General features: G+C 58.6%; 1 protein-coding gene across 9 annotated transcripts in view; it reads right to left on the reverse strand.

The window, feature by feature from the left end:
- SYT7 (synaptotagmin 7) overlaps positions 1 to 12,711 on the reverse strand; it is a 65,755-nt gene extending 53,044 nt beyond the window's left edge. For all 9 annotated transcript variants that reach the window (XM_035262913.3, XM_035262907.3, XM_035262911.3 and 6 more), the window contains exon 1: positions 12,422 to 12,711. In XM_035262913.3, coding sequence (XP_035118804.1) covers positions 12,422 to 12,452 — 31 coding nt within the window. In that variant the 5' untranslated portion in view covers positions 12,453 to 12,711. The remainder of the gene's footprint in view (positions 1 to 12,421) is intronic.
- Positions 12,712 to 13,304: the final 593 nt, after the last annotated feature.

Raw genomic sequence — 13,304 nt, forward strand, 5'->3', positions numbered from 1 at the left:
GAGGGAGCATCATGCTCAGCCTCTTACAGATGAGGAAAGCGAGTATCAGAAAGGGGAGGTGACCACTTAGGCTGGTGCAGTCAGCAAGTGCTGATACGGGCATAGGAGAGTGCATCCATCTGCCCTTACTCTTGCCATTCAGCTGGATCTACCTCATCATCCTTCCATGTTCTGGGAGGCCACACTATCCCTCAGGTTCCTCCAAGACCACTCCAGCCCCACACCATCCTCTCCTCTTGGCTGAGAACCATGTGGAGGAAGAGAGTAACGCCTTGCACTTTGCAGCACTTTACAGCCTGCTAAGTGCTTTCAGAGCCACTGTCTGAATTGACCCTTATGATCCTGAGGGGTGAAGTAGGCAGGGATGGCCCTGTTCTGATTTTATAGGAGAGAAAACTATGGCTCAAAGGAATAAATGGCTTGCCCCAAGTCACACAGTGAGCAGTGGAACCAGAACTCAGGTGAAGACAGCAGGATACCCAGTCCAGTGCACTCTTCCCACCTGCATAAGGCTGGGGTGCTAAGGACAAGCCAGGCAGGGAGTCCTAGGGGCTTTCATCTTCTGAGGGGCTTCCTGAGGCCCTGACCTGGGCTGCTTCCCCACTCCTCCTCCCTGGGGTCCATCAGCTGGCTCAGCTTTAACTTGGAGTCTTGGAGTCTCATTCTAAATGAAATTTCTTTTTCCAGGCAATTACCTCCTGCTAATTAGGAGGCTGGGCTGCCAGTCCCTGGGCCCTGGACTGACCCTTTTCTCAACTCACAGAGGGCAGGGGGGTTGTGGAGGTACTGGGTAGCAGCTCCAGCCACAGAAACTGCCTGTGTCGGGGTCCTGTCAGGGCATCGGATGCCGGTGAAGGAGCAAATAGCTCCATAGAACTGGAAGAAGGGAGGCAGGGATGCTTGGGAGGAAGGGACTCTGAAGTGGGAGAGAGCAAGGGGACAAAAAGCTGGAAGGAGCCTGGACAGGCTCATGCAGAGTAAGTGAGAGAGACCTGGGCTTTGGGGCTGCAGATGAAACCAGGAGGAGCCAGAAAAATGGGGACACATCAAAGGAAGACAGGAGGAAGCTCAGGAACCATAGAGACCAGAAGAGGTAAGAATCTCCCCTCTATGGAGGGAGAGGAAGTGAGAAGATGGCCCAGAAAATGGTCAAGATTACAGAAGGGGCAGAGGCAGAGACAGAGATACTGGGAGACTCCAGGAAGGGGAAGGAGAGAGGAAGGACAGGGAGGAAGGAGGAATTGCTGAAGGAAAACCCCAGGGAGAAGGGGAAGGAGAGCGGGGGAGGACAGCTTGGAGTGGCAGCTCCCACGGCCCCAAGAAGGGCTTTCTCTACGTCATTGTCCTTGAGCTTCCCCCAATGTCAGTGCCCAGCCAGCCGGGCCTGCACACCCTCCTACGCAGCCACAGGTGCGGGCGGGCATGATGGCAGGCCACCAGCCAGCTCAGGCCCCAGATGCTCCACTCACCCGGGGTAGCCAGCTGACCTCCCTCCCTGCCAACATGCTACCCCCTCGAGTAGGCTGAGCCAGGGGCCTTCCTGGGTCACACAGCAACACAACCAAGAGCTTCAGGGGCTGTGGAGTCCAGCCTCTCCACTTTTCAGAGGGGGATCAAGGCCCAGAGAGGAAATGGTGCTTGTCCAAGGTCAAATGAGTGATGAGGCCAGATGCAGAGGGCTCAGGGGCTAAGTCCTACTGGTGGGTCCGGTCCTGTTCTCTTCTGAGCAAAGGGCAACAACAGGAAATAAAGACAAGTCATGGCTGCCAGCAAGTCAGTCCTGATCAAAGCCCTCTGGAGTGTGGGGTGGCAGGCAGAAGGGAGTAAGGGTGGCCGGGGGCTAAAGGGAACCAAAGGAAATCACGTTTTTGGAGCACAAGGCGAGAGGGTTCTGCAAGGGTTATAATTGTAACAAACATTGAGCACTTAATAGGTATGGTGTGCCAGACACTTAAGACATTCCATGCAGGATTTCATGTGATCCCAATAACCCTATAAAGTATGTATCACTATTATTCCATTACAGGGAAAAAACTGAGACTCAGGAGGGCTGGGTGACCTGGCCAAGTCCACACAGCCAGCCAGTGCCATGGTTCTGACTCATGCAGCTGGTCATTTTGAGGCCACTTCCCTGAAGCCCCCCCAACAGTATCTGAAGATGTGCAGGTCCCTGAGTCCCCAAGGTTCCAGAACAGCCCTAGCACAATCTAAGCATCAAACTCTAGTAGGACTGCAATCCATGAGGTCTGAGACTCGAACAAGCCCAGTCTTTTTTTTTTTTTGAGACGGAGTTTCGCTCTTGTTACCCAGGCTGGAGTGCAATGGCACAATCTCAGCTCACCGCAACCTCCGTCTCCTGGGTTCAGGCAATTCTCCTGCCTCAGCCTCCTGAGTAGCTGGGATTATAGGCACGCACCACCATGCCCAGCTAATATTTTGCATTTTTAGTACAGACGGGGTTTCACCATGTTGACCAGGATGGTCTCGATGTCTTGACCTCGTGATCCACCTGCCTCAGCCTCCCAAAGTGTTGGGATTACAGGCGTGAGCCACTGCGCCCGGCCCACAAGCCCAGTCTTAAGGTGTTAGAGTCTGGTTTTTAGTCTTGGTTCTGCCACTAACTTACTGTGTGACTTTGGTCAGGTCATTTTCCCTCTCTGGGCTTTCCTGTTCCAACCTGTGCCATCAAAGGGTAGGACCAGATAAGAAGAACTACAATGTACATGGTGTTAACTCTGTGACAGGCACAGTTCTAGGTGGTTTATAGATATTGACTCATCGAATTTTCCCAACAGCCCCATGATGGTGCTATTATTCTCTCTGTTTTACAGGTGGGAAATGAAGCACTGAAAGGTTAAGTCAGTTGCCCAAGGCCACAAAGCAAGTCAGTGCATGGCAGACCTGGGATTTGAACCTCCTTACTTTTGATCTGGAGCCCCCATTCCCTGGCTACCACTCTGCATTCTTTCCCTAAGGACCCTCTCAGCCCCTGCCTGGTGCCCCAGAGATGTGTGACCATGTGCCTCTGCACAGATACATGTGCCATGTTTCCACATGGGAAGCACACACATGGTCATGTGTCTGCATGAAGTGACGTGTTTGCTCACGCTCCCACACCCACTCCTGTGCCATCACCCAATTTCTACCTGAAGTAGCCAAGCTGGTCACACACGTCCACAAGCATCCCAGCACCAGAACAAGTTGATTCCAGCAGGTACACACACACACACACACACACACACACACACACTCAAAAGTGTTCCCGTCTCTGGGAACTGGTTGACTTGTGGGGCCATGTGCCATGCTGCAGCGTATAGCCATTTGGCAGTGACGTGGGCCACCACACCCCCTTCTCCTCTGCTTCCTTCTAGTGCCTGGGTGGCTGGCGCGTCACATCCCGCACCTGTCGGCACCCCCATCCACCCTGCCTTCCTCACGCCTCTCCCCTAACAGAAGCGGGCACCTTCTCCAGGAAGGAAGCAGACTCAGGCACAGCCTGGCTCCCACGGCCCAAAGATGCCAGCCAACCCGGGGGTGGAGAGGGAGAGAGAGGCATCAACTGGAGGCTCAGGGGGCCTGGGGTCCACAACGATTTCCATCTGAGACTAAGCCCTTCCTTAGGTCTGAGTGCCAGAGCTGAGCTCTCAAGACCCTCGAGACACTGGCCCCCTCTGTCATTGCCAAATATGGGGTCAGATGAGGACCCTGGGGACAGAGGGTCTCCCATCATTCCCAGGCAAAACTGTGGTGCCACCTAGACTCCTCTGGCCGAGTTACCACTGCACCCCTCACCACCCTATCCCTGGTCGCTGCTCTCTCCTCCCCCTGCCCAAGCATCTTAGAGTTCTGGGTATTTTTAGGCCTCAGCTGACAGGCTGTGAAATCACTCCCTTCGCACCTCCCCAACCAGGCGGGGGCTGGAGAGGGAGGAATGAGGTTGGGGGGGGGCACACAGACAATTCATCAGGCTCTTCCAGGGCTGGCAGGTGCCAAGGAGGGAGAGAGGGGTTCTTCCCCTTTTCCTAAGAACCTCCCCCAGGAGTGAGAGGATCCCTCCACTTTGTCAGTAGAGAGAATGGAGACAGGGTGGGAAGAAGACTCCCCTCTACTCCAGGAAGAACAAAGGCTTTGGGGATACCCTAGCATTAGAAGAGGCACTGGGACACCCTTGAGTCCACCTCTGCAGCCAGTACCAATTTGTAGTGCTCCCTTCTGAGAGACGTGCTGAGAGACGGGCTGGCTTGGAGCCTAGTAGGATAAGGAGGCACCAGGCAACGTAGCCCAGTGGTTAAGACCTAGGCTTTGAGAGTGAGGCCGACTTGCAATCTTATTTCTGCTCTACTGAGTGACCTGGGCAAGACATTCAATCTCTCTGAGTCTTCATTTCCTCATCTGCACTGCTGTGAGTTGGATATCTCCCTTGCAAGACTGCTGTGAAGATGACATGACATGATGAATGGAAAGAACAAAGTGGTCTATGGACCCACCAGGCACGGCTGGGAGCCTCTCCCTTGCGGCTTTCCCTGACCTTCCATTTCTCCTAGCTGCCCCTTCTCTGGGCTGGCTTTCTTACCTCGATCTCCAAGGCAGGAGCCCACAGTTCATCCTGCCATCAGGCACCTATATGAACCCCCCTCAGTAGGAACAAATCTCCAGCTAAGATGGGTAGGCAATACAGACAATCCCCACCTCCCTGCTTCCTGCTGCAGGACACACACACCCAAATGTCAACATGCGTGTGAGCTGCCAGCGCTTCTGTGTGAGGGCGTCTGCTTTGGGATGACCCCCAAGGAAAGTGGGAAGACATACCCAGGCCCTGCTGTGAATGGGCCCCTGTGCCAGGGGCCGTGGGCATGGAAAAGGGGATGGCCTGCCTAGTTGCCATGGAGACAGGTTGGCTTTGGTGGGGCTCAGGAGCTCAGGTCTGACAGCTGGAGCAGGTACCAAGTGGCCCCTCCCGGGCCTGGCCCTGATGCATGGGGGTTATGTGGGCACAGAACAAATCCTCAAGAGGACTAACTGTGTCCACAGGGCCCTGGGCCTAACCACCTTGGCTCCATATCCCTCACCATGAGGTTTTCTATGATACTCCAGGCACCTGGGAAGCCCCCTCAGGGTGTTCATTCATGCCCACCTGCACCTGCTACCTCCTTACTGCCATAATCTGCCAGAAGCTTTCCAAGGGCAGGGGCCTAGGCCAGCTGGACACTACAGATCTCCTGGCGAAGGTAGGAGCAGATATGTTAGCGGCTGAGACTCTAGCCTGCCTCCCGACTTCCCACCCTCCACACCACCATGGTGTCAAAGTTCTTTACAGAGATCTGCTCAGAAGCCATCCATGGCTCTCCATGCCTGACGTTTTAAAAGAATTTCAGTTTTCCTATTTCAAAATGCCAACCTCTTCTTAATCTGGCCCAACCTACCTTCCCAAGCCTCACTTCCTGCTACTGCGCCCAAAAGGCCTCCCTTCTGGTCATGCGCAAGCACTCACTGCTGCCTCAGCTGGCCAAGACCCCTTGAACCTCTGAGCCATTCTATGTGCTGTCCCCACCTCACCGACTGCCTCACCTCTGCTTGCTCACATGGCAAGCTCTTATGTTTCCTTCAGGACACAAGGCCCTGCAGCTGAAGCTCATGCCTTATGTCTGGCAGAGTGGCTGGAATCCCAGACCTACTTCTAACTGCAAGTTTTCACTTCCTAAGGTAGTTCTGAGGATGGAGGGGCTAACACATATTATATGCTTAGAACAGCACCTGGCACATAGTGAGCACACAACATGTCTCTTCTATTCTGATGGTATCTTAACTGACACTGTCCCCATAAAGCCCTCCCCAACTCCTCCACCAAGGAGGTAGCAGGCATGTCCTCCTTGGGATCCAGAAACCTCATCCCACACATCAATTGCTTGGTACAGGTGAGAACAGCTGCCACTGGCTGAGTGTTTACTATGGACTGGCTCTCTGCTAAATACTTTTCCTGCCTTATCTCGCCTCATCCTCCAACCACCTGGGTGGTAAGAACCATCATCATACCCATTTAACAGAAGAGGAAACCCAAGGCCGGAGAGGTGGGCTGCTCCAGAGACAGCAGCAAGTGTCTCTGCCAGGATTCAAAGCAACAGCTGTTTGATGCTAGAGCCCCAGCTCAAGCAAGCCAGCCCTGCAGGCACATATGTAAAGTGCTCGGCACACACGGAGTGCTCCACAAGCCTTGCTATTATCATGCTATTTTTGTTATCAGGGGAGGACACGGGATGTGTTTGGTGACCTGAGAGGGGGTTCCTTAAGCTGGTCCCTCTGCGAAACACAAAACCCCATTCCTGAAGAAAATATTTCCAAGGGTACCTTGGCTGCCAGGAATGGGGGTCAGGGATGGCAAGGAGGTATGCAGGGAGCCAATATATGGACCTGGGGCACTTCCCCTGAGGGGTGCTGAAGCAAGCAAATGTTTGAGGGGGCTGTCCCAGACCCAGGCTGGGCAGAGCACGAGAGGGTCTACTGTGTGCCAGCCATGCTGGCCACAGCTCTCTGGCCCCGCTGACACCACCCCATGGTAATGAGACGGATCCAATTTGTACCCAGGGCCCCGCCGAGAGCAGCTGCCTCGGCAGGGTTTGAAGTAATTTAATTGGACACATTAGCCACACGCTCTCTCCTCTGCTCCCCTCGTGCAGAGCCTCACGCAGGCACCCCTTCCGCCTCCCACCCCTCATGCCATCCTACCCTGGCTGGGGGCAGGGTGCATGCTCTACCAACCAGCTAGGACTGACAGGTAGGCACTGTTCCTCCCTCATTTCTGGGGCTCCTGGGGGGCTCTAGAACCAGAGGGCTCTCTAGGTCCCAGGTTCTCCCCAATCTCTGATGCAAGCAGCAACTATGGGAGCCTGCTGGGGCTAGAGCTCAGACCTCTCCCTCCTGTCTCCTCTAATGGGCAGAACAGTCACCCCGCTTTCTCCCTCAGTCAGCCAGGGAAGCCCCCAGCTTCCTGCTCTCCAGGAAGGGCACTGAAGAAGCAGGGCCAACAGTGCATGCCTGCTTTACCAGCATCTTTGGTTTTCTCACTATCAGGGTCTGTCACTATCAGGATCGCTAGAGAGATGATGGGCAGCCCTCCTCTTAGGGCCTGGGGAAGCAATGCATACACACATGCACAGAACTGGACCTAGTTACAAACACACAGGCAAGCTCGGTTTGACCCAGACACACACACACATGCTAACAGACCCACACCATCACGGAAACGCTTGTATCTGCACACATGAAAGCTCCCATGAATACCCCTGTCCATACCCATGGATGCCATACAGCCAGGTAAGGCCCTGCTCCCAGAAGACGAGGCCTCCATGGCCATGCCGGCAGGTGGGAGGGTGTGGCAGGGGGGTAGGTGGGGTCCCTGGCACACAGGCCCTGCCTGGCCAGGTACAGGGCCAGTGGAGGAGCCCTCCCCTAAAGCTTTCTGTCTCAGCTCCCCACGCTCCTCAACCCACCTCGCTACAAATACACTCATTAGCTGCTGTTTACAGCGGTCCTGGCACTCAGATGAGCGCAGAGATTACGGCCATCCAGCTGCCGCCCGCACACGCACTAGGTACACACAGAGACAGCACTTCTTCTTCCAGCTTGGCCCTCCCCTTCCACCCGCGGGCTCAATTTCATGAAGATACCAACTCCCCAAAAATGCAGCTTTGCAGGGGTTCCAGCTCACAATACCAGTCAGCTCCTGGTTCATTCTCTCCCAAGGGGTCCTTCCAGGTGGAGGCTGCAGAGATACCCAGCGCAGGCCGAATGCACCAGCCCACCTTCCAACCAGCTGGACCTGAAATTCCAGGCGCAGGCTCTGGGCACAATCCAGGCCCTTCCACAGGTCCCATGCTGTCTGCCAACTCAGTTCCAGCCCTTGGGGAATTGTGCTGGGTGAGACCAAAGCCCTGCCCTCCAGATACTAGTTGGACAGTGCCCAGCAGGGCTGCCCTGCTGCCTGGGAGGTCAGGGACCTCCATGCCCATGGAACTGGCAGAATTTGCCTGGCATCACCAGCTGGGGTTCCCTGGCAAGGCAGGCAGGCACCCGGGCTGGGCCTGGCACAGGCTGGCGCCGGCACTGGGCCAGACCAGTGACTGCCCCGACAAGAGAAAGTTGACCTCTCGGCCACATTGCCACCTGCCAGGCACTGTCCGTGGAGAAGAGGATCAGCTCCATGCAGAGCTGCCTATGCCCACCCAGGATGCCACGGTGCTCTGAGGAGCCATCAAGCTAACTCATTCTCCAGCCAGGGGTCATCGGCTCAGGACTGGGCCTCCCACACCCATGAGGCCCCTCCCAGCTCCTCTCCCTGCTGTCTTGGCCTCGATCCCCTGGGGGAAGCAGTTATTGAAAACGGACCATCGGATTCAATAAGGAGTGAAAGTCTCTGAGAGAATACGGGGTGAGTGGGGAGTGGAATGGGGGGATTCAGGAGGGGCAGGAGGGGGAGGGAACCATATAGAGCTCCTCTGCCTGTCCCACACAACATCCTACAATGGCTGGACTAGAGGGGGTGACAAGAGGACAAGAGCCCCCACTGGCACTCCATGTTGCCCTCAATGCCCCTAGGCCTGAGCTTAGGGTCAGCCAGGGGCAGAACCCAGCTGCCCAGGGACTGTCTTTGTTCTCCGGGCACCCACCTATTGCCCTGCCTTCCAGGTGTCCCCTCACCTGTCACCTGCTGACCTGTATGCTCCCACCTCAATCTGGCCTGCTCTAACCCCCTCCCAACTACGAGGAGGGACTTTAGGGCTATCTCCCTCCCACCATCCCCCTGCCCTTGAGCAGCCAGCTTGTCGATCAAGCTGTCCCTGCAAGGCCACAGAACAGTGTGAACCAGGGCCAAGGAGGGGCCTGTCTCCATGGTAACACAAAAGCGTGGGGGCACTGGCTGCCCTGGCCCATGCCCAGTAGAAACCATTCTCACCCCCTCTGGGTTTTAGACTTGCCCGGCCTCAGGTCCCCCACTGGGTCCTGGCCTGTGAGATCATTCCTCTTCAGTCTGGACTCTGACCTAAGCCCAGGATGCCAGCCAGGGAGGCCTGGGCATGTGCCGATGGGGCAGGCTCCGGGGAGTTAAGGGGGAGGAGAGACATTGTTGGTGAAATGGGTGGACATAGTCAGGCCTCCTTGGACCTTCCCATGTTCCAGCCCTGGCCTCTAACCCAAGTGGTCCTCAGGCACACCCTTGATCTGCCCTTTCAGCCACACCCCTGACTTCTGCACCTGCCCAACCCACCATCAGCCTCTGCCCCTAACTTGTGCCCTGTGAGTGGAGAGTTGGCCTGGATGATCCCGACGATCCTTCTGCCTTGAAAGAGGAGGCCTGCTGTACCAAGGCCCCCTGCCCCGCATGCCCCCAAGGCATGACCTGCCTGGTAGAGTGTCTGTAAGGGACAGAGCCCACTAACAGGTGGGACAAAAGAAGGCTTCAAACACTGCTACCCCCAGGGAAAAGCTCCCAGAGGGCTGGGGGGCAAGAGAAGTAGTCCTCAGACCTACCTTCTGTCCCAGTGGTTCCCTCTCTGGCCTTGCTGACCAGCTCTCTGCAAGGTCACCTCTCCCTCCCTCTCTCTTTTTCCTGCCTGCCCACTGCAACGCTGACCCCTGCAGGCCTGCTGGGGCCTGCCTGGCCTGGGGACAACAGTCTCATAGACAAAGAGACTTCATGAGGAACCACAGGGTGAAGGTCAAGGGCAGGGAGAGGCCCTGAAGTCTAGGAGTGGGCAGAAGGGAGGCTGCAGGTATGGCCTCAGGAGGCGGGGCTGAGTGGAGCTGGAGCCCATGGGTGCATAGGTGGGGGCTGGTCTGGGTTCTTCCCAGAGTCCCTTTCTTCATCCATAATAGATCAGGGAACCAAGGGCCTGGGGGCCTTGGGCCCAAGTCGGGAGGGAACTGTACCTGCCAGGTAAGGTCTTAGCAGGAGCTGAGCCCGGTAGGGGCCTGCACAGTAAGGGGGATGAGGGAGGGAGGACCACGGGTATCCTCTGGAACCAGCGTGGGGCAAAGGGGAGCAGAAGAGGACAGATTTTTTTTCTTTTAAAGGATTGGGCCGCAGGTGTTCCTGAGTGTGGGGTGAGAGGATCAGGATATAAAAGGCACCGGCCCCTGGGGACCAGAGCAGAGGGAGGGGCAGCCTGAATTACACAGAAATCAATTTGCATATCTCAGTCCCAACTGGTGCCAGTCAAGGGGAGATGTGGGGACAGAAATGGGGGACACAGAGTCCTGGCTGGGGGAGCTGAGTCTGAGGAGCCTTGGAGGGGAAGGGAAATCTGACCTGGAACTATAGGGATGCCAGAAGGCAGAGGCCAGAATGAAGTCTCTGACCCCTCGAGGACCCCAGAGGTCTAGGCTCAAAGGCAGACTCTGCCCTCTCCAGCTACGTCTGACACCACCCAGCCCGGTGCCCTCACCGGAGAGGAGTCAACCTTGGGCCAGCCCCTTTCCCAGTCCCAGCTGTCCCACCACAGGCACTAGTGGGTCCTGCAGCTGCCACTGGGGTGGGCAAGACAGGTCCAAACTGCAGCCAGGGAGGCCCATTCAAGGAAGGATAAGAGAAAAGTTGGGGGCTGCCAGCATGCCAGGGATGGCACTGGATTCCAGACCCTTTTCCCAGAAGATGCCAAGCACATCAAGTTGGCCTCCGTGGTGAGGGCAGAGGTGCTTGGAGGAGTGGTGATGTCATGGTACCAAGGCATGGGAGGGAAGAGAAGGAAGAAAGAGGGGATGAGGGCACGGCCCCCAGGCCATCGGCCTAACAGGACAGAGGGGAGGCTGCCAGCCTGGTGAGGCAGGGGACAGGGAGTGTCCTTACTGCTTCCCCACCTTCGATCCTCATGGCCCAGAGCTGGCTTCTGAACTAAGCTACTGGCTTCTGAGAAGGTGAGCTGAGCAAGAGAATGCTCCTGCCGTGGGCCATGTGCTGGAAGCTGGTGGCCTCTTGGAGGAAGATGCCAGGGTAGGTGACCTGGGTCCAGAGAGATGAGGGGAGGACTCTCCACAGGCAATGCCCCTTCAGCCCTCACCTAGAGGACATTCACAGAAGGGCCCAAGGTTCCAGAGAAGGAGACTGAATCTCTCACCCTCATACCCAAGTGCTGAGTGAGGGCAAATTCTGGCGCCCAGTAGGTCATCCTCAATATCGACTGGGCTGAAAAGAACTGATGGGGGTGGAAGCCCATTCCTCAGAAGGCAGGGACAGGCTGACGCTGCCCCTAGAGGGGAAAGAGCAAATACGGGGCTGGGGCAAGAGTGGGCAAAGCCAGCATCCACTGGACTGCCTTCAGGGGCCTTCTGTGCAGGGTCCCAGAGCTGTTCCTTCCCCACAGCACCCCTGCCCCCAGGAGGCTGGCAGCAGGGAGCCTGGAGGCTCTGCATTTGGGAGCCCGTCCTGGGCTGGGAAGTGGTGCTTTTAGCATCAGAGAGAAGCCCAGAAACAGAGACCCTGATGCCAGAACTGACAGAGTGGGGTGCTGGGTCTGGGTGGAGCACCCCATGTGGGAGCGGGGATGGAGCCTGGGCAGGAGCTGCAGGGGACCTGCCTACAGGTGGGCACTGGATGAGGAGGTATCGGGAGCCAAGGAGGAAATGGCAGAGCAATTTCCAAGGAAGACGGGAAGATTCCTCAGCTTTGGCTTGGAGAATACCAAGCAGACAGTGGGCTCCCAGGCCACTCCCCTGGCGGGGGAAGCAGAAAGCAAAGGAGTTGGCCCTCCCCCCAGGACGGGAGAGAGTTTGGGGTTGTTTGCTACCCCCTCCCCAAGCCTAGGAGAACATTCTCCTGGCACCCCCATTCTCATGAGCCCCTGCTTTTTCCCTTCAGGTACCCCCATCTCCCCCATCAACGCCCCTGCGGTTCCCCACCCCCCCAGGGCCTCCCTGCCCGGGTGCACCCGATTCCCACTTGCCCCCTGGCATCCTCTCAATTCACAGTTGGTACCGCGATGCCACTTCGCTCCCCTGTGCCCACAACCTTGGCCAAGAGCTGCCAGGATCCTTGCCCTGGGGTCCACCAGCGCTGGCACCCCCCGGGGCACAGGTGCTGGGGAGCCGCGGGTGCCTCTGAGGGCACTGCCCGGCTCCCACGGGGGCAGCGGCTCCTCGCTCCGCCACACACGTTGTCCTTGGGTTGCTGGGGGGTGGGGGGGAGGTCCTTGTGGGGACACTGCGAATCCGGCCCCGGACATCCAGCCCGGCAGTGTCCGGACTGCGGGGAACTCGGGTCCCAGCCGCTGCCGCTGCAGCCCGCGCCCCCGGGGCTGGGATGACTCCGGGGGGAGCCCGTGCGGCTCCGGGAGCACAGGAGCCCCAGGCTGGGGCTCCGAGACGGCGTCCGGCGCTGCCGCCGTCCTGCCCGCCAGTGCGGGGCGCCCCAGCCCGCCGGGGCCGCGCTTACCTGGGCTGGCAGCCTCCGGGTCCCGGTACATGGTCCCCTCGTAGCCGGTTCCCTCCGGGCTCCTCAGAGCCGCCCGCGGCCGCGTGCTGCTCCGCCGCCGCCGCCGCTGGGCATGGGGCCGGGCGACCCCCGGGGGCGGGTCCGAGGGCGGGGGCCGCGCGGGCTGCACCGAGCAGCGGAGCCGGGGAGCGGGGGCCGCCCGCCAGCCCTCCCGCCCGCCCGCGGAGCACGGTGCCGCCGCCGCTGAGCCGCGCCGAGCCTCCTCCCTCCGGCCTGCGCGCCGCGTGTGCGCGCCGGAGCGTGTGTGAGTGTGTACGAGGCCGTGTGTATGTGTGTGTGTGAGCGCGTGTGTGAGCGCGCCCGGGGCAGCGCCGGCGCCGCCCGCCAGCCGCCGAACGCCGGGGCCACCGCCGCCGCCTGCGCCCGCTGCCGGCCGCGCGCCGAACAGCACCCGCGCCCGCCACCGCCCGGAGCCGCCCCGAGGGCACGGCCGCCGCCAGCGCCCCGCCCGCCCGCCCGCAACCCCCGCGGGGAAGGCCGCGGAGCCCCACGGCCGGGCTGGTCCGGACAGGGGGTCCGGCTTCGCTGCGCGACCCCACCCCCGGCCCATGTGTTCCGGATGGTCGCGGCCTCGCACGGGGCAGGGCTGCAGAGCCGGCCACCTCCTCCAAGGCGCCCTTTGGCTCCGTTCCAAAGGGCTTGCGGATCCATTCCGGGTTTTCCGCTTGCTGGCGGCTCGAGGGCGTCAGCTCCGGACTCGACACCGCGGCCGTCTGGAGCAGACGGGCTGGTGCGTGCAAAAACCAGGAGTGGATTTCTTGGCAGCGCTGATCCTGGGTCCGCCAGTCCGGTCGTTTTCCAGGCTTGCACACAGGTGGAGCCG

This window comes from Callithrix jacchus, chromosome 10, assembly GCF_049354715.1.
Source record: "Callithrix jacchus isolate 240 chromosome 10, calJac240_pri, whole genome shotgun sequence".
Lineage (NCBI taxonomy): Eukaryota > Metazoa > Chordata > Mammalia > Primates > Cebidae > Callithrix > Callithrix jacchus.